Consider the following 19,902-nt stretch of genomic DNA (forward strand, 5'->3'; position numbering starts at 1 on the left):
CATCTACACACACACACACACACAGTATCCATAGACTGACACAGCATCCAAACACAGACACAGCATCCATAGACTGACACAGCATCCACACACAGACACAGCATCTACAGACAGACACAGCATCCACAGACCGACACAGCAGCCACAGACTGACACAGCGTCCACACACATACACAGCATCCACAGACTGACACAGCATCTACACACACACACAGTATCCATAGACTGACACAGCATCAAAAGACAGACACAGCATCCATAGACTGACACAGCATCCACACACAGACACAGCATCCACAGACAGACACATCATCCACAGACCGACACAGCAGCCACAGACTGACACAGCATCTACACACACACACAGTATCCATAGACTGACACAGCATCCAAAGACAGACACAGCATCCATAGACTGACACAGCATCCACACACAGACACAGTATCCACAGAGAGACACAGCATCCACAGACTGACACATCATCCACAGACCGACACAGCATCCACAGACAGACACAGCATCCACAGACAGACACAGTGTTCACACACAGACACAGCATCCACAGACAGACACAGCATCCACAGACAGACACATCATCCACAGACTGACACATCATCCACAGACAGACACAGCATCCACAGACAGACACATCATCCACAGACTGACACAGCATCCACACACAGACACACACAGTATCCATAGACTGACACAGCATCCAAAGACAGACACAGCGTCCACACACACACACACACAGTATCCATAGACTGACACAGCATCCAAAGACAGACACAGCATCCATAGACTGACACAGCATCCACACACATACACAGCGTCCACACACAGACACAGTATCCATAGACTGACACAGCATCCACAGACTGACACATCTTCCACACACAGACACAGCATCCACAGACTGACACAGCGTCCACAGACGGACACAGCATCCATAGACTGACACAGCATCCACAGACAGACACATCATCCACAGACTGACACAGCGTCCACGCACAGACACAGTATCCATAGACTGACACATCATCCACACTCAGACACAGCATCCACACACAGACAAAGCATCCACAGACTGACACAGCATCCACACACAGACACAGCATCCACACACACACACAATATCCATAGACTGACACAGCATCCACACACAGATACAACATCCACAGACTGACACAGTATCCATAGACTGACACATCATCCACACACAGGCACAGCATCCATAGACTGACACAGCATCCACACACGTATACAACATCCACAGACTGACACATCTTCCAGACAAAGCATCCACAGACTGACACAGCATCCACACACAGACACAGTATCCATAGACTGACACAGCATCCACACACAGATACAACATCCACAGACAGACACAGCATCCATAGACTGACACAGCATCCACACACAGACACAGCGTCCACACACAGACACAGTATCCATAGACTGACACAGCATCCACAGACTGACACAGCATCTACACACACACACAGTATCCATAGACTGACACAGCATCCACACACAGACACAGCATCTACACACACACACAGTATCCATAGACTGACACAGCATCCACATACAGACCAACATCTACAGACAGACACAGCGTCCACACACAGACAAAGCATCCACACACAGACAAAGCATCCACACACAGACAAAGCATTCACACACAGACAAAGCATCCACAGAGAGACACAGCATCCATAGACTGACACAGCATCCACATACAGACCAACATCTACAGACAGACACAGCGTCCACACACAGACAAAGCATCCACACACAGACAAAGCATCCACACACAGACAAAGCATTCACACACAGACAAAGCATCCACAGACTGACACAGTATCCATAGACTGACACATCATCCACACACAGGCACAGCATCCATAGACTGACACAGCATCCACACACGTATACAACATCCACAGACTGACACATCTTCCAGACAAAGCATCCACAGACTGACACAGCATCCACACACAGACACAGTATCCACAGACTGACACAGCATCCACACACAGACACAGTATCCATAGACTGACACAGCATCTACACACACACACAGTATCCATAGACTGACACAGCATCCAAAGACAGACACAGCATCCACATACAGACCAACATCTACAGACAGACACAGCGTCCACACACAGACAAAGCATCCACACACAGACAAAGCATCCACAGACAGACACATCATCCACAGACTGACACAGCATCCAAAGACAGACACAGCATCCACAGACTGACACAGCATCCACACACAGACACAGCATCTACAGACAGACACAGCATCCACAGACCGACACAGCAGCCACAGACAGACACAGTATCCATAGACTCACACAGCATCCACACACAGATACAACATCCACACACAGACACAGTATCCATAGACTGACACAGCATCCACACACATATACAACATCCACAGACTGACACATCTTCCACACACAGACGCAGCATCCACAGACTGACACAGCATTCACACACAGACACAGTATCCACAGAGAGACACAGCATCCACAGACTGACACATCATCCACAGACCGACACAGCATCCAAAGACAGACACAGCATCCATAGACTGACACAGCATCCACACACAGACACAGCGTCCACACACAGACACAGTATCCATAGACTGACACAGCATCCACAGACTGACACATCATCCACACACAGGCACAGCATCCATAGACTGACACAGCATCCACACACATATACAACATCCACAGACTGACACATCTTCCACACACAGACGCAGCATCCACAGACTGACACAGCATTCACACACAGACACAGTATCCACAGAGAGACACAGCATCCACAGACTGACACATCATCCACAGACCGACACAGCATCCACACACAGACACAGCATCCACAGACAGACACAGTGTTCACACACAGACACAGCATCCACAGACAGACACATCATCCACAGACTGACACATCATCCACAGACAGACACAGCATCCATAGACTGACACAGCATCCACACACAGACACAGCGTCCACACACAGACACAGTATCCATAGACTGACACAGCATCCACAGACTGACACATCATCCACACACAGGCACAGCATCCATAGACTGACACAGCATCCACACACATATACAACATCCACAGACTGACACATCTTCCACACACAGACGCAGCATCCACAGACTGACACAGCATTCACACACAGACACAGTATCCACAGAGAGACACAGCATCCACAGACTGACACATCATCCACAGACCGACACAGCATCCACACACAGACACATCATCCACAGACTGACACATCATCCACAGACTGACACAGCATCCAAAGACAGACACAGCATCCATAGACTGACACAGTATCCATAGACTCACACAGCGTCCACACACAGACACAGTATCCATAGACTGACACAGCATCCACACACATATACAACATCCACAGACTGACACATCTTCCACACACAGACGCAGCATCCACAGACTGACACAGCATTCACACACAGACACAGTATCCACAGAGAGACACAGCATCCACAGACTGACACATCATCCACAGACCGACACAGCATCCAAAGACAGACACAGCATCCATAGACTGACACAGCATCCACACACAGACACAGCGTCCACACACAGACACAGTATCCATAGACTGACACAGCATCCACAGACTGACACATCATCCACACACAGGCACAGCATCCATAGACTGACACAGCATCCACACACATATACAACATCCACAGACTGACACATCTTCCACACACAGACGCAGCATCCACAGACTGACACAGCATTCACACACAGACACAGTATCCACAGAGAGACACAGCATCCACAGACTGACACATCATCCACAGACCGACACAGCATCCACAGACAGACACAGTGTTCACACACAGACACAGCATCCACAGACAGACACATCATCCACAGACTGACACATCATCCACAGACTGACACAGCATCCATAGACTGACACAGCATCCACACACAGACACAGCGTCCACACACAGACACAGTATCCATAGACTGACACAGCATCCACACACAGACACAGCATCCACAGACCGACACAGCAGCCACAGACTGACACAGCGTCCACACACATACACAGCATGCACAGACTGACACAGCATCTACACACACACACAGTATCCATAGACTGACACAGCATCCAAAGACAGACACAGCATCCATAGACTGACACAGCATCCACACACAGACACAGCATCCACAGACCGACACAGCAGCCACAGACTGACACAGCATCTACACACACACACAGTATCCATAGACTGACACAGCATCCAAAGACAGACACAGCATCCATAGACTGACACAGTATCCATAGACTGACACAGCATCCATAGACTGACACAGCATCCACACACAGACACAGCATCCACAGACAGACACATCATCCACAGACCGACACAGCAGCCACAGACTGACACAGCATCTACACACACACACAGTATCCATAGACTGACACAGCATCCAAAGACTGACACAGCATCCACACACAGACACAGCATCCAAAGACAGACACAGCATGCACAGACTGACACAGCATCTACACACACACACAGTATCCATAGACTGACACAGCATCCAAAGACAGACACAGCATCCATAGACTGACACAGCATCCATAGACTAACACAGCATCCACACACAGACAAAGCATCCACAGACTGACACATCATCCAAACACAGACACAGCATCCACACACAGATACAACATCCACAGACAGACACATCGTCCATAGAATGACACAGCATCCACACACAGACACAGTATCCATAGAATGACATATCTCAGACTGACTCAGCATCCACAGACTGACACAGCATCCACAGACCGGCACACCACCCACAGACTGACACAGCATCCACAGACTGACTGACACATCATCCACAGACTGACTGACACATCATCCACAGACAACCACATCATCCACAGACCAACACATCATCCACAGACCAACACATCATCCACAGACCGACACATCATCCACAGACCAACACATCATCCACAGACAACCACATCATCCACAGACTGACTGACACATCATCCACTGACCGACTCAGCATCCACAGACCTACACATCAGACCGACACAGCATCCACAGACCTACACGTCAGACCGACACAGCATCCACAGAATGACACAGCATCCACAGATGGACACAGCATCCACACACAGACACAGTATCCATAGACTGACACAGCATCCACACACAGATACAACATCCACAGACAGACACATCATCCATAGAATGACACAGCATCCAAAGACAGGCACATCATCCACAGACTGACACAGCATTCACACACAGACACAGTATCCACAGAGAGACACATCATCCACAGACTGACACATCATCCACAGACCGACACAGCATCCACACACAGACACAGCATCCACAGACAGACACAGTGTTCACACACAGACACAGCATCCACAGACTGACACATCATCCACAGACTGACACAGCATCCACAGACCGACACAGCATCCACAGAATGACACAGCATCCACAGATGGACACAGCATCCACACACAGACACAGTATCCATAGACTGACACAGCATCCACACACAGACACATCATCCACAGACTGACACAGCATCCACAGACAGACACATCATCCACAGACTGACACAGCATCCACAGACTGACACAGCATCCACAGACAGACACTGTGTTCACACACAGACACAGCATCCACAGACAGACACATCATCCATAGACTGACACAGCATCCAAAGACAGGCACATCATCCACAGACTGACACAGCATTCACACACAGACACATCACCCACAGACTGACACAGCATCCAAAGACAGACACAGCATGCACAGACTGACACAGCATCTACACACACACAGTATCCATAGACTGACACAGCATCCACAGACAGACACATCACCCACAGACTGACACAGCATCCAAAGACAGACACAGCATGCACAGACTGACACAGCATCTACACACACACAGTATCCATAGACTAACACAGCATCCACAGACTGACACCGTATCCATAGACTAACACAGCATCCACACACAGACAAAGCATCCACAGACTGACACAGCATCCACAGACTGACACAGCATCCACAGACCGACACAGCATCCACAGACGGACACAGCATCCACAGACTGACACAGCATCCAAAGACAGACACAGCATCCACAGACTGACACAGCATCCACAGACCGACACAGCATCCACAGACGGACACAGCATCCACAGACTGACACAGCATCCACACACAGACACAGTATCCATAGACTGACACAGCATCCACACACAGACACAGTATCCATAGACTGACACAGCATCCACACACAGATACAACATCCACAGACAGACACATCATCCATAGAATGACACAGTATCCAAAAACAGGCACAGCATCCACACACAGACACAGTATCCATAGAATGACATATCTCAGACTGACTCAGCATCCACAGACTGACACAGCATCCACAGACCGGCACACCACCCACAGACTGACACAGCATCCACAGACTGACTGACACATCATCCACAGACTGACTGACACATCATCCACAGACAACCACATCATCCACAGACTGACTGACACATCATCCACAGACCAACACATCATCCACAGACCGACACAGCATCCACTGACCGACTCAGCATCCACAGACCTACACATCAGACCGACACAGCATCCACAGACCTACACATCAGACCGACACAGCATCCACAGAATGACACACAGACAGACAATACAACACAGTACAACACAACAAAATACAACACAGTACATTACAACACAGTACAATACAACACAACACAATACAATACATGATAAAACACGACACAATGCAATGACATCCATGTCAACACAACACACCATGTTACAATATGATGGCTTAGTGCTTATTCACTGCAGTACACACACTAATATTACTACAGGTTCTGTATACTACAGTATGACACACACACTCGTTTACTGCTATTATTTCCTGTCAATTCAAGCTGTAGCTGTCTTATTCTAGCTGTAGCTGTTTTTCACCTAGTGTGCCCATAAATATTTCTTGTTGCCTAGCTGTTTTGATTCAGTTATCCTTTTAGCTTATAAATATATTCCTTGGTAACTTGCTGTTTGCAGTTTTAATAGTCTTGTGTGAGGTTTGATAGAGTTTTACATAAGTGACCAGTTTCTGGGCAATAGGCCTATTTTCAATGTACCTCTTTGGCCAATTGGGTGTTAAGTGGCCAGGGTGTGGCCTGCACTCCTGGCAGACAATTAGCAGTCAGTGTTCTTTAAATCACTGCTGCTTCTTGGAAGCATCAGGCAAACAAGCCGAGGGTAAACAGGTCTAGGCTGAACGAATGCTAGAGTGAATAAAGGCAAGCGTGACTTTTTCAAGCCAAGACTTGGTCAAGCATGGACTGCTCTTTTTAGATCCAGTCAGTCATCTGTATTTTGTGTACCTAGTATAGACCATGTGTTTCCTTCGCATTCCTGTCCTTTCCTCTTCCCGGGGCTGGCATAGACGTTGGGTCACTCCTAGGCGCTGTGACCCTACCAATCTTATCTATCCCACTCTCTCCACTCACGTTGAGCAAGTGGTGATGGGAGGGCTCTGGAATTGCCAGTCTGCGGTGCTGAAAGCTGAGTTTATCTCGGGCTATGCATCCTTGCTCTCCCTCAACTTTCCTGCTCTAACTGAGACCTGGATCATGCCAGAAAACACTACCACACCCGCAGCTCTGTCTGATGTGTACTCTTTTACTCACACTCCCAGAGCTGGGAGGCGGGGTGGTGGTACTGGCCTGCTAATCTCCCTGAAATGGAAATACTCTCTCGTTTCCATTCCACAATTTTCTCCACCCTCTTTTGAATTTCATGCTGTTACTGTCTCTTATCCAGTCAAACTCACCATGGTGGTTGTGTACCGCCCACCAGGCCCCCTTGGTGAGTTTCTGGAGGAGCTTGACATACTTGTCTCACACTTCCCTGTTGATGACTCTGCACTTATCCTTCTCGGTGACGTCAACATCCACACTGACAAGCTAGATCCTCTTCTCTCTTTCCCCTCCTCCTTTGACCTTCACCTCTCACCCTCTCCTCCTACCCACAAGGCCGACAACCAGCTGGACCTTATCTTGACTAGACACTGTCTCTGTTACTCCCCTCCAGCTCTCTGACCACTATTTCATGTCCTACTCTCTCTCCCTCTCTTCACCCCCCTCAGCCCCTCCCCCTACCCACATGGTTTCCACCTGTAGACACCTCCACTCTTGCTCCACCTCTGATCTTTCTCCCTCTGTTACCTTTATCTTCCCTACACCTGAATCTTTCTCTCTCCTACCCCCTGATACTGCTACTGATCTTCTTCTCTCTACCCTCTCCTCTTCTCTGGACAATCTCTGTCCCCTCACCTCCAGGCCTGCACGCCCAACTCCACCTGCCCCTTGGCTGTCTGACTCATTACGTACTGACAGACGGAGCCTGAGAGTGGCAGAGCGAAAATGGAGAAAAGACAAACTTCCAGAGGACCTTCTCAACTTCCAATCTCTTCTTTCTACTTTCTCCTCCTCCCTTTCTGCTGCTAAGGCTGCCTTCTATCGCTCTAAAATCCTATCCTCTGCCTCTAATCCTAAGAAACTCTTTGAAACCTTCTCTACACTTTGTCAACCCCCACCTCCTCCACCTACTTCCTCCCTTCTCCCTGATGACTTCGCTAACTTCTTTGACAAGAAGGTAAACGACATCAGATCCTCCTTTTCTCACCACCCGGTTACTGCTGCTTGCACTATCCCACCCTCTGCACCCTCCTTCACCTCTCCACGTCCCACCCTATCCCAACTCGCTCCCCTCTCCCCCGACGAGGTCCTCAACCTCATCACATCCAGTCGCCCCACCACATGCCCCCTTGACCCGGTCCTCCCCCCTCTTCTTCAGTCTATAGCACCTGAACTCCTTCCCTATGTAACCCACCTCATCAACACCTCCCTCCAGGCAGGATGTTTTCCATCTGCCTTCAAGACTGCTAGAGTCACCCCCCTTCTCAAGAAACCATCACTTAACCCTTCTGACGTCAAAAACTACAGACCGGTTTCCCTTCTACCCTTTCTATCTAAAACTTTCGAACGTGCTGTCTTTAACCAATTTTCTTTGTACACCCACCAGAACAACCTCCTAGACCCCAACCAGTCTGGGTTCAGGGTGGGTCACTCAACAGAGATGGCCCTCCTTGCAGTGCCAGAATCGCTGCACTCTGTGAGAGCAAACTCTCTCTCCTCTGTCCTGATACTCCTGGACCTGTCAGCTGCGTTCGACACAGTGAACCACCAGATCCTCCTCTCTACCCTCGAGGGGCTGGGTGTCACAGGATCTGTTTGCATCCTATCTGACGGGTCGCTCCTACCAGGTAACATGGAGGGGATCTGTGTCGGAGCCTCACAGACTGACTACAGGCGTTCCACAGGGTTCGGTTCTGGGTTCTCCCTGTACATGACATCCCTGGTTTCTGTTGTTCGCTCGCATGACTTCTCTCGGCGACACACCACCTGAAGCTCAATCTGGATAAGACAGAGCTGATGTTCCTTTCGGGGAAAGGTTCCCCACACCGAGACCTGGCTGTCACCATTGACAACACCGTGGTGACGCCGACTCGGACTGTGAGGAATCTGGGTGTGATCCTGGACGACCAACTGTCGTTTGCTGCAAACGTTGCATCGGTTGCTCGCTCCTCCAGATTTCTCCTCTGTAACATCAGGAGGATTCGCCCATTCCTCACCGACGACACGGCACAGGTGTTCATCCAGGCTCTGGTCATCTCCCGGCTGGACTACGGCAACTTCCTCCTTGCTGGCACCCCGGCGTCGGCCATCAGACCTCTGGAGCTTGTTCAGAAAGCTGCAGCTCGTCTGGTGTTCAACCGCCCTAAGTTCTCCCACACAACTCCCCTTCTCATGTCCCTACACTGGCTCCCAGTAGCTGCTCGCATCCAGTTTAAGACTCTGGTGCTAGCCTACAGGGCAGTGAAAGGAACAGCTCCTTCCTACCTCCAGGCCATGGTCAAGCCCTACACCCCCGCCCCACCACTTCGCTCTGCTGCCTCGGGACGCCTGGTTGCCCCGTCGCTCAGAGGCCCCTGCTGCCGATCGACCCGGTCACGGCTCTGTTCTGTCCTGGCCTCACAGTGGTGGAATGAACTCCCCACTGATGTCAGGACAGCGGAGTCGCTGCCCATCTTTCGGCGCAGGTTGAAAACTCACCTCTTCAAGAACTACTATCCTGTTACTTGCTCTTAGCACTTATTGTATTCACTCATTAAAAAAAACAAAAAAATCTCTTTCTTGCGCTTTTACTTTAGCACTGGTTTTGCTCTTAGATGCTTGTTTAGATGCACTTATGACCTCTGATGACTAGTAGTTCTCCTGATCTCCTGCGGTACATGATGCTCTTATTGTAAGTCGCTTTGGATAAAAGCGTCGGCTACATGACTGGAATGTCATGTCATGTAATGTCTAATGGTGTGTGTGTGTGTGTGTGTGTGTGTGTGTGTGTGTGTGTGTGTCTTCCAGGACCCTGTAATGTTAGACCAGGCTCATAGACTCATGGACCCATCTCCACCTGCTAGTGATGCAATGGTAACTGCACGCACACACGCACACACACACACACACACACGCCAAAACCCACACCACACTCACACACACACATGCACACACATTCCACACACACACACACACAGAGTTGAAGAGTGGTCCTCCTCGCCCCAGCAGGAGGGGGTGTGTTCCTTCCCCAGGAGGAAGAGGAGCAGAGAGGGGGAGGAAGAGGAGGAGGAGAATCCAGCCAAGAGGAGCCAAACTCTGCCCACTGCTCAGGAGTAGAACAGGGGAGCCAATCACACGCCACTTTAGGTCTGTTGTGTGTCTGTAGCATTACCATGACAACAACAGTCCCAGCCATCCTCTGCTGTCATGACCATAAACAGTCAGCTGGTTGGCTGTCATGACGACCATAAACAGTCAGCTGGTTGACTGTCATGACGACCATAAACAGTCAGCTGGTTGGCTGTCATGATGACCATAAACAGTCAGCTGGTTGGCTGTCATGACGACCATAAACAGTCAGCTGGTTGGCTGTCATGACGACCATAAAACAGTCAGCTGGTTGGCTATCATGGCTTCTCTCCTCCCTCATGATTCTGCTGTTCCAACACTCCTGTGCCTGTACATACACCTACTGCTGTTCCTGAATACATGTTCTGTTCCTGAATACATGTTCTGTTCCTGAACAAATACTCTGTTCCTGAATACATGTTCTGTTCCTGAATACATGTTCTGTTCCTGAACAAATACTCTGTTCCTGAATACATGTTCTGTTCCTGAATACATATTCTGTCCCTGAATACATGTTCTGTTCCTGAACAAATACTCTGTTCCTGAACAAATGTTCTGTTTGAATAAATGTTGTTTCTCACCAGTCTGCGTTTTGTTTGAGGATTTTATTCATGAAAAGACTTTAACACAACAAACTGTCTGATTTAACACATTTTAACACAACAAACTGTCTAACACATTTTAATAACACAACAAACTGTCTAACACGTTTTAATAACACAACAAACCGTCTGATTTAACACAACAGTCCGATGTAACACAACAAACTGTCTGATGTAAGCTGATGTTCCAACTCTGTGTTACTTTTACGATCATTGGACGCCCTGCCGCGCATCATGACACTGACTCTGAGTTTCCTCGGACATGCAGAGGCTTGAGGGAACGAGTCAGACCTTCACAGCTGATCCCATGAGACTGCATTATCACACCGTGTGATGCATTTTTACACAAATGCATTAAAACTGGTCATTTGATTTGATTTGGGCGGCACGGTGGCCCAGTGGTTAGCACTGTTGCCTCACAGCAAGAAGGTCCTGGGTGCGAACCCCAGGCCGTCCCAGGTCCTTTCTGTGTGGAGTTTGCATCTTCTCCCCGTGTCTGCTTGGGTTTCCTCCCACCATTAAAAAGACATGCATGTTACGGTTAATACTCCTGACTGTGCCCCTGAGCAAGGCAATAGAAAGAGGTGGAGTTGTTCCCCGGGTGTTGCTGCTGCTCCCTGCTGCTACACAATATGATGGTTACATGCAGAGAACACATTCATTGTAACTGGACAACCGTACAATGACAGAGTGGCTTTCTTCCTTCTTTGTTCTTGACAGACTCAGCTGATCTTTTGGTTGACAACCAGAATTTACAATTCTTTCATTTCTTAAAGCCATTATCATTTATCATAAAACCATTATTCATCATAAAACCATTATTTATCATAAAATCATTATTTATAAAACATCATTTATCATAAAACCACTATCATTTATAAAACCATTATCTTTTATAAAACCATTATCATTTATCATAAAACCATCATCTATAAAACCATTATCTTTTATAAAAACCATTATCATTTATCATAAAACCATCATCTATAAAACCATTATCTTTTATCATAAAACCGTTATCTTTTATAAAACCATTATCGTTTATCATAAAACCATCATCTATAAAACCATTATCATTTATCATAAAACCATTATTCATCATAACCCCATTATCTTTTATAAAACCATTATCATTTATCATAAAACCATTATCATTCATCATAACCCCATTATCTTTTATCAAACCATTGTCATGTATCATAAAATCATTATCATAAAACCACTATCATTTATAAAACCATTATCATTCATCATAACCCCCATTATCTTTTATAAAACCATTATCGTTTATCATAAAACCATCATCTATAGAACCATTATCGGTGGTGTAGCGGTCTAAGCATGGGCTTTGTGTCGGTGCAGTTGCCCACTGGGGACCGGGGTTCGCGCCCCGGTCTCGTCAGATCCGACCATGGCCGGACTCGATGAAGCAGCGATAATTGGCAGCGCTGTCTTGGGGGGGGGGGCTTGCGTTCGTCACATGAATGCGTCTGTGTGTGTGAGTGTGTGTGGGGGGGGGGGGGGGGTAAAAGCAGTGATTCGGCAGCCTGGATTCGCCTTGTCACGGAAGTGGCGAGGCGACTCCTTCCAGACTGCCGGCCGGAGAGACGCAGCTGGCGAACGCATGCGGTACGAGGGTGGGTGTTGGAACTAGAATAGGGATCGATTGGCCGCTAAATTGGGAGGAAAAAGGGAAAAATCAGAAATAATTAAAAAAAAAAACATTATCATTCATCATAAATTCAATTCAGTTTATTGTCATTAAAAACAATGTGCAGGAGGCACATGTTAAAAATGAAATGAGGGCTGTGGCTTCACCAGACACTGCAAGACACGCACACACACAAACACAGTACAAGATATACACACATGAAGACCACACACAGTATAAGATATACACACATGAAGACCACACACAGTACAAGATATACACACATGAAGACCACACACAGTACAAGATATACACACATGAAGACCACACACAGTATAAGATATACACACATGAAGACCACACACAGTACAAGATATACACACATGAAGACCAAAAGCTAAAATAAGTTAAAAAAGATAAAACCATTATCGTTTATCATAAAACCACGAAAGTGCCTTTTTTTAGCAGTGGTGTTCAAGTGGTTGAAGTTAGAAAAATGGCTGCATATCCTCACTGCTCTCCACTTTACTGTGGTGGTTTTGTTGTGACTCAGATCTGAAACTGGTGAAGAACTGACACGGCCTGGAGCTCACCTCACAGTCCGGACGGTCTGGAGCTCACCTCACACTCCGGACGGTCTGGAGCTCACCTCACAGTCCGGACGGTCTGGAGCTCACCTCACAGTCCGGACGGCCTGGAGCTCACCTCACAGTCCGGACGGCCTGGAGCTCACCTCACAGTCCGGACGGCCTGGAGCTCACCTCACAGTCCGGACCATCAGTCCACTTTTACGTATAAAACACAAAACCGGCTGACTCAACAGAATATTTATTGATTGAAAGCCCACAATCTACCGAGACCACGAACACTTTCCCACAATGCCCTGCTGCTGCCGCATGCTGGTCAGTTAAGATGACTCGAGGTGAAACAGTTCAGGTCTGCTTACTGGCAATGTTGAATTTCATTTCAGTTTTGATTTAACGCTCAGAATTGAATAATTTCATAACACAACAATGAAAATCATTCGCTTCACATAAAGAGAATTCCTTTCAAACCCGGAACCTTGTCTGCCTGCAGCACCTGTGTTACTGCGACTGACAAGAAGAAACCAGTTGCTCAGTTTATTCCATTTTACAGAATCACAGATTTACTCTTGGTGTTGTCATTAATATTAAAATATTTAATATTAATATTTTAAATATTTAAAATCAACTTGAACACAAAAGACCCATGACTGAGACGAAGACAACTGTTCATTCAGACAGACCAGCTGGTTCGCTCCAGATTTGGTGTAAACAGGTTAAACCAGAAGGACTCTGGTGTCTTCCTGTCCAGACACCTGCCCCGCCCTCCATGACGTCACACCTCAGCCCTGCTTTGATTGGCTGGATAAAGGCTGATTCACAGCTTGGCCTTGTTGCGATCACGTAGTGCGTAGAGGACGGCATGGGCCTGATCGAAGGACTCCCCCAGAGCCGATTGGACGCGGCGGCGCCATTGCTGCAGCTGTGGTCGGTTCTCCAGAACATCTCTGTCGCCCCCAACTGGCTGTGAGGAGAAACACCTTAAAAATCTCTTGTTTTGAAAAGCGCTATAAAACTAAAGATTATCATTATGATTATTATTGTTATTATTATTGTTATTGAGAAAGTCCTCCCTTTCTTGACCAGTGGTTCTCAATCAGGTCCTCAGGCACCAGCAGCATTGTTGGTTTTCTATTTCAGCAGCTAGTTCATTCATCTGTTGCTCCAGTTGTTCAGCTTCCGGCCAGGAGATTTTACGCCTGAACAACTGCTAGCTGCTACAATAGAAAACCAGCAGAGGACCTGATTGAGAACCACTGGTGCAGCTAGTTACAGTAGTACAGCATTCCAATAAAGGCATATCAATACACACATTTGCTCCTGAGACCAATGTTGTGTGGAAGTAGTTGGTATATAAAAAGATGAACACTACCAGAAAGTTCATTTAAAAGCCAACATCGATGTTCTGCGGTGGGCCAACTTTGCTGAACCAACATCCAAGTCAAAATGAGCTGCCATGCTAAAGCACGCCTTGTAACCACTTCTACACAACTGCTCTGTAGGCATTTCATATAAATGTGTATTAACCCTGCAGAAAAACAAGGCCAGTGTAGCTTTAATGGGTCTAGTTTAATAAACCTCAGCAGAACTTGTGTTGTTTTATTGTTGTGTAGTTGAAACCATGTCAGTCTGCAGCTGCCAGCTAACAGTGCCTCACTCACCTCATCATCCCCCCTGACTGAGTCTCCAAGCTTCTGCTGGGCTCTCGTCCCACTGCCCTAAGTTGCTAGCCAGACTCTCTTCTGTAGTTCCCCGGTGGTGGAATGAGTTATCACAGTCTGTTTGATTTTCAGAGTCCACCTCAATCTTTAAGAACAGACCAAAGACCAAAGACCCCGCTCTTTCCCCATCACCTCTGACACGTGATGGGCTAAAACAAATCTGCTTCTGTGCACTCTATGCATAGAAGCCTGTTAGCAGCCACGTCGGAATCGAACTCAGATTTGTGGCACTAAGTCGTATTTTCCCTCCTGCCTAGATGCTTGCTTGTGCAGTATCAGCTCTCAGACGCACATGACTGGGTAAAAGTGTGTGCTAAATGAAACCTGCTACCTCGGCAGAGCTGGTCTGGCTGCTCTTCCACTCAGTACAACAGAACAACAATACAACACAACACAAAAATACAGTAAAACAACACTAAAACAAGGTAATGTATCCGCAACATAATACAACAACAGCAATAAAATAACACAATTATATGTATAACAAACAAAACTATACAGACACACACACACACACACATATGGGCCATGTGTGTAGATAATGTCTGACATGCTGACTGACCGGCATAACCTCTGACCTGCATGAGCTCACAGATGGCCAGTAGGTCTGCCAGTGTGATGTCATCACCGCAGAGGAAGGGCTGTCTCTTTAAGAACATGGATTCCAGTCTGTCCAGAGTCTCTCCCAGTTCAGCCAGAGCCCGACTCAGTTTGACTGGGTCAGGAGGAGATCCCATCATACGGGGCAGCAGAACCTGACAGACACACAACAAAAATAACTATTTCATAAATGAAGCACTTGGTCCTTCACAAAAAGAACCAGAACATTCAAAATAGCCACAAATAAAGAACACGGTAACAACATCCTTTCACTTTTCATGTCAAATTAAAGCAGAGGTAGTCACGTGTCGATCTGTCATGGGCACCCTGTGTGTGTGTGTGTGTGTGTGTGTGTGTGTGTGTGTGTGTGTGTGTGTGTGTGTGTGTGTACGTACCTCCAGTATAAAGACTTTAGCAGCATGTGGTCGTGTGTGTGTGTGATGCCAGGCTGTGTATTCGTCCACCCTGGCTCTCCTCTCCAGTTGCCGTGGATACCAGTGCTGTGGGATGTCATACCTGGAGACCAGGTACTTTAGGATGGCATCACTGCAACAGGGAAAGAACACACTGAAGTGTGTGTGTGTGTGTGTGTGTGTGTGTGTGTGTGTGTGTGTGTGTGTGTGTGTGTATGAGAGGGAGGGGGAGAGGGGGAGTGCGTACCTCTCAGTGAGGACAAACCCGTTGTCCACCATGACAGGAACTTTCTGCATCAGATTCAACTTAGTGAACTCTGGAGTTTTGTTCTCACCTACACACACACACACACACACACACACACACACATACACACACACACACCGACACGCACACACACACACCGACACACGCATTAACATGAATGACTGATATCATTATAAAGAGGGGAGTCGTCTGCGTGTGAGGTGACTGGGTGATCTGACTGGGTGCTGATGGTGAAGGAGACCCAGGAGCACGCTGCTGTTTCAGCACCTACCTCTCTAAATCCCCTTCAGACCAGCCCGAGCGTGACGTTTACATTACATGTGAAGAGCTGAGGAGTCGCCAACAATGAAACGTCTTCTCTGACAACACTTACACCAGTCTTTTAAATGCTACACTTACACCAGTCTTTTAAAATAAACTGCTACACTTACACCAGTCTTTTAAAATAAACTGCTACACTTACACCAGCCTTTTAAAATAAACTGCTACACTTACACTAGTCTTTTTGAATAAACTGCTACACTTACGCCAGTCTTAAAATAAACTGCTACACTTACACCAGTCTTTTTACTTAACCTGCTACACTTACACCAGTCTTTTTACTTTAGCTGCTACACTTACACCAGTCTTTTTAAATAAACTGTTACACTTACACCAGTCTTTTTACTTAAACTGCTACACTTACACCAGTCTTTTTAAATAAACTGCTACACTTACACCAGTCTTTTAAATAAACTGCTACACTTACACCAGTCTTTTAAATAAACTGCTACACTTACACCAGTCTTTTTAATTAAACTGCTACACTTACACCAGTCTTTTTGAATAAACTGCTACACTTACACCAGTCTTTTTAATTAAACTGCTACACTTACACCAGTCTTTTAGAATAAACTGCTACACTTACACCAGTCTTTTTGAATAAACTGCTACACTTACACAAGTCTTTTAAATAAACTGCTACACTTACACCAGTCTTTTTACTTAAACTGCTACACTTACACCAGTCTTTTTACTTAAACTGCTACACTTACATCAGTCTTTTTGAATAAACTGCTACACTTACACAAGTCTTTTTAATTAAACTGCTACACTTACATGTCTTTTTGAATAAACTGCTACACTTACACCAGTCTTTTTAATTAAACTGCTAAACTTACACCAGTCTTTTAAAATAAACTGCTACACTTACACCAGTCTTTTTACTTAAACTGCTAAACTTACACCAGTCTTTTTACTTAAACTGCTACACTTACATCAGTCTTTTTACTTAAACTGCTACACTTACACCAGTCTTTTTAAATAAACTGCTACACTTACACCAGTCTTTTAAATAAACTGCTACACTTACACCAGTCTTTTTAAATAAACTGCTACACTTACACCAGTCTTTTTGAATAAACTGCTACACTTACACCAGTCTTTTAAATAAACTGCTACACTTACACCAGTCTTTAAAATAAACTGCTACACTTACACCAGTCTTTTTACTTAAATTGCTACACTTACACCAGTCTTTTAGAATAAACTGCTACACTTACACCAGTCTTTTAGAATAAACTGCTACACTTACACCAGTCTTTTAAATAAACTGCTACACTTACACCAGTCTTTTTACTTAAACTGCTACACTTACACCAGTCTTTTAGAATAAACTGCTACACTTACACCAGTCTTTTAAATAAACTGCTACACTTACACCAGTCTTTTTAAATAAACTGCTACATTTACACCAGTCTTTTTGAATAAACTGCTACACTTACACCAGTCTTTTTACTTAAACTGCTACACTTAAACCAGTTTTTTTAAATAAACTGCTACACTTACACCAGTCTTTTTGAATAAACTGCTACACTTACACCAGTCTTTTTGAATAAACTGTCGACACAAACAGTGAAAGGAAATCACAGAATACACCATTAGCACATTTCTGCACTTGTTTTTGGTGTGTTTAAACTCCATGAGAAACAAACCAGGTCAAAGTTCACCAGAGCAAAGGTCATGACGGGACAAACTGACCGCTAGCTTAGCTTAGCTTAGCCACGTTTAGTGTTCGGTTAGTTGGTCGGTTGTTTATACTTAGTTGTCGTTAGGTTAGTGCGTTAGCCTGGTTGTCCTCACCCCTCCTCAGCGCCACCGTCCGGACGCTGTGCGGGACTCTATTATAGTTGAGCAGAATGTGCACCGCCCGGCAGGGCTGCGACAGAAGGTCCAAATACACCTCAACAGCCTTCCTGCCCGTCATGACGACGAATCAACCCGGTTCAAGTTGAGGTGAGATGCAGCTCGCGCCTCCTGTCTCAGGCGGTGGGCCGAGGCCGCGCGCGTGCTTTAGTCCTAGAAAATAATGCTCCCCATTGGGGGAGGACCCGGATGTGTAATGCGGCACAGATGCTTCCGTTCTGCCACGCGTTCTGTTTTGTTGGGGGAGGACCCGGATGTGTAATGCGGCGCAGATGCTTCTGTTCTTTGCGTTCTGTTTTGTTGGGGGAGGACCCGGATGTGTAATGCGGCGCAGATGCTTCTGTTCTTTGCGTTCTGTTTTGTTGGGGGAGGACCCGGATGTGTAATGCGGCACAGATGCTTCTGTTCTTTGCGTTCTGTTTCGTCGGGGGAGGACCCGGATGTGTAATGCGGCGCAGATGCTTCTGTTCTGCCACGCGTTCTGTTTTGTTGGGGGAGGACCCGGATGTGTAATGCGGCGCAGATGCTTCCGTTCTGCCACGCGTTCTGTTTCGTCGGGGAGGACCCGGATGTGTAATGCGGCGCAGACGCTTCTGTTCTTTGCGTTCTGTTTCGTCGGGGGAGGACCCGGATGTGTAATGCGGCGCAGATGCTTCTGTTCTGCCACGCGTTCTGTTTTGTTGGGGGAGGACCCGGATGTGTAATGCGGCGCAGATGCTTCCGTTCTGCCACGCGTTCGAAGTTCTTGCGTATTTTTCCAAACTCATAAAGTTCGTCAGGCGAACGCGACGGCCTACTAGATCAGTGGACCCAATAGCGCGCTAACATACTGACGGAGGCGGTCACCGACCTATCAGGTGTCGTTACACTGAGCACAGCTGATCGGAAGTCAGCTGATCAACACGGAGGACGTTGTGTTGTGTTGTGTTTGGTTTTCGTGCTCAGG

The 19,902-nt window shown here is 46.9% G+C and overlaps 2 protein-coding genes across 5 annotated transcripts in view; one reads left to right on the forward strand and one right to left on the reverse strand.

Annotated features, from left to right (window-relative positions):
• The window catches only part of chek2 (checkpoint kinase 2), a 253,196-nt gene extending 241,690 nt beyond the window's left edge, over positions 1 to 11,506 (forward strand). The window contains exons 14-15 of one of the 3 annotated variants that reach the window (XM_056274332.1): positions 10,613 to 10,678; positions 10,814 to 11,506. In XM_056274332.1, coding sequence (XP_056130307.1) covers positions 10,613 to 10,678; positions 10,814 to 10,921 — 174 coding nt within the window. In that variant the 3' untranslated portion in view covers positions 10,922 to 11,506. Of the gene's footprint in view, positions 1 to 10,612 lie in introns of all 3 variants that reach the window. The other 2 variants (XM_056274324.1, XM_056274315.1) reach the window with 2 other exon arrangements.
• Positions 11,507 to 13,997: 2,491 nt separating this feature from the next.
• Positions 13,998 to 19,370, reverse strand: gstt2 (glutathione S-transferase theta 2). 2 transcript variants are annotated; one of them, XM_056274364.1, is made up of 5 exons: positions 18,894 to 19,370; positions 16,752 to 16,839; positions 16,487 to 16,637; positions 16,070 to 16,246; positions 13,998 to 14,730 (listed from the first exon to the last, which is right to left on the reverse strand). In XM_056274364.1, exons 1-5 carry the CDS (start codon positions 19,015 to 19,017, stop codon positions 14,440 to 14,442), a joined length of 831 nt encoding a protein of 276 aa, XP_056130339.1. In that variant the 5' UTR covers positions 19,018 to 19,370; the 3' UTR covers positions 13,998 to 14,439. The 2 variants fall into 2 exon arrangements, with proteins under 2 accessions (XP_056130339.1, XP_056130348.1); XM_056274373.1 differs by having other exon boundaries at positions 14,449 to 14,734; positions 18,894 to 19,354.
• Positions 19,371 to 19,902: the final 532 nt, after the last annotated feature.

This window comes from Lampris incognitus, chromosome 1 (assembly GCF_029633865.1).
Source record: "Lampris incognitus isolate fLamInc1 chromosome 1, fLamInc1.hap2, whole genome shotgun sequence".
Classification (NCBI taxonomy): Eukaryota; Metazoa; Chordata; class Actinopteri; order Lampriformes; family Lampridae; genus Lampris; species Lampris incognitus.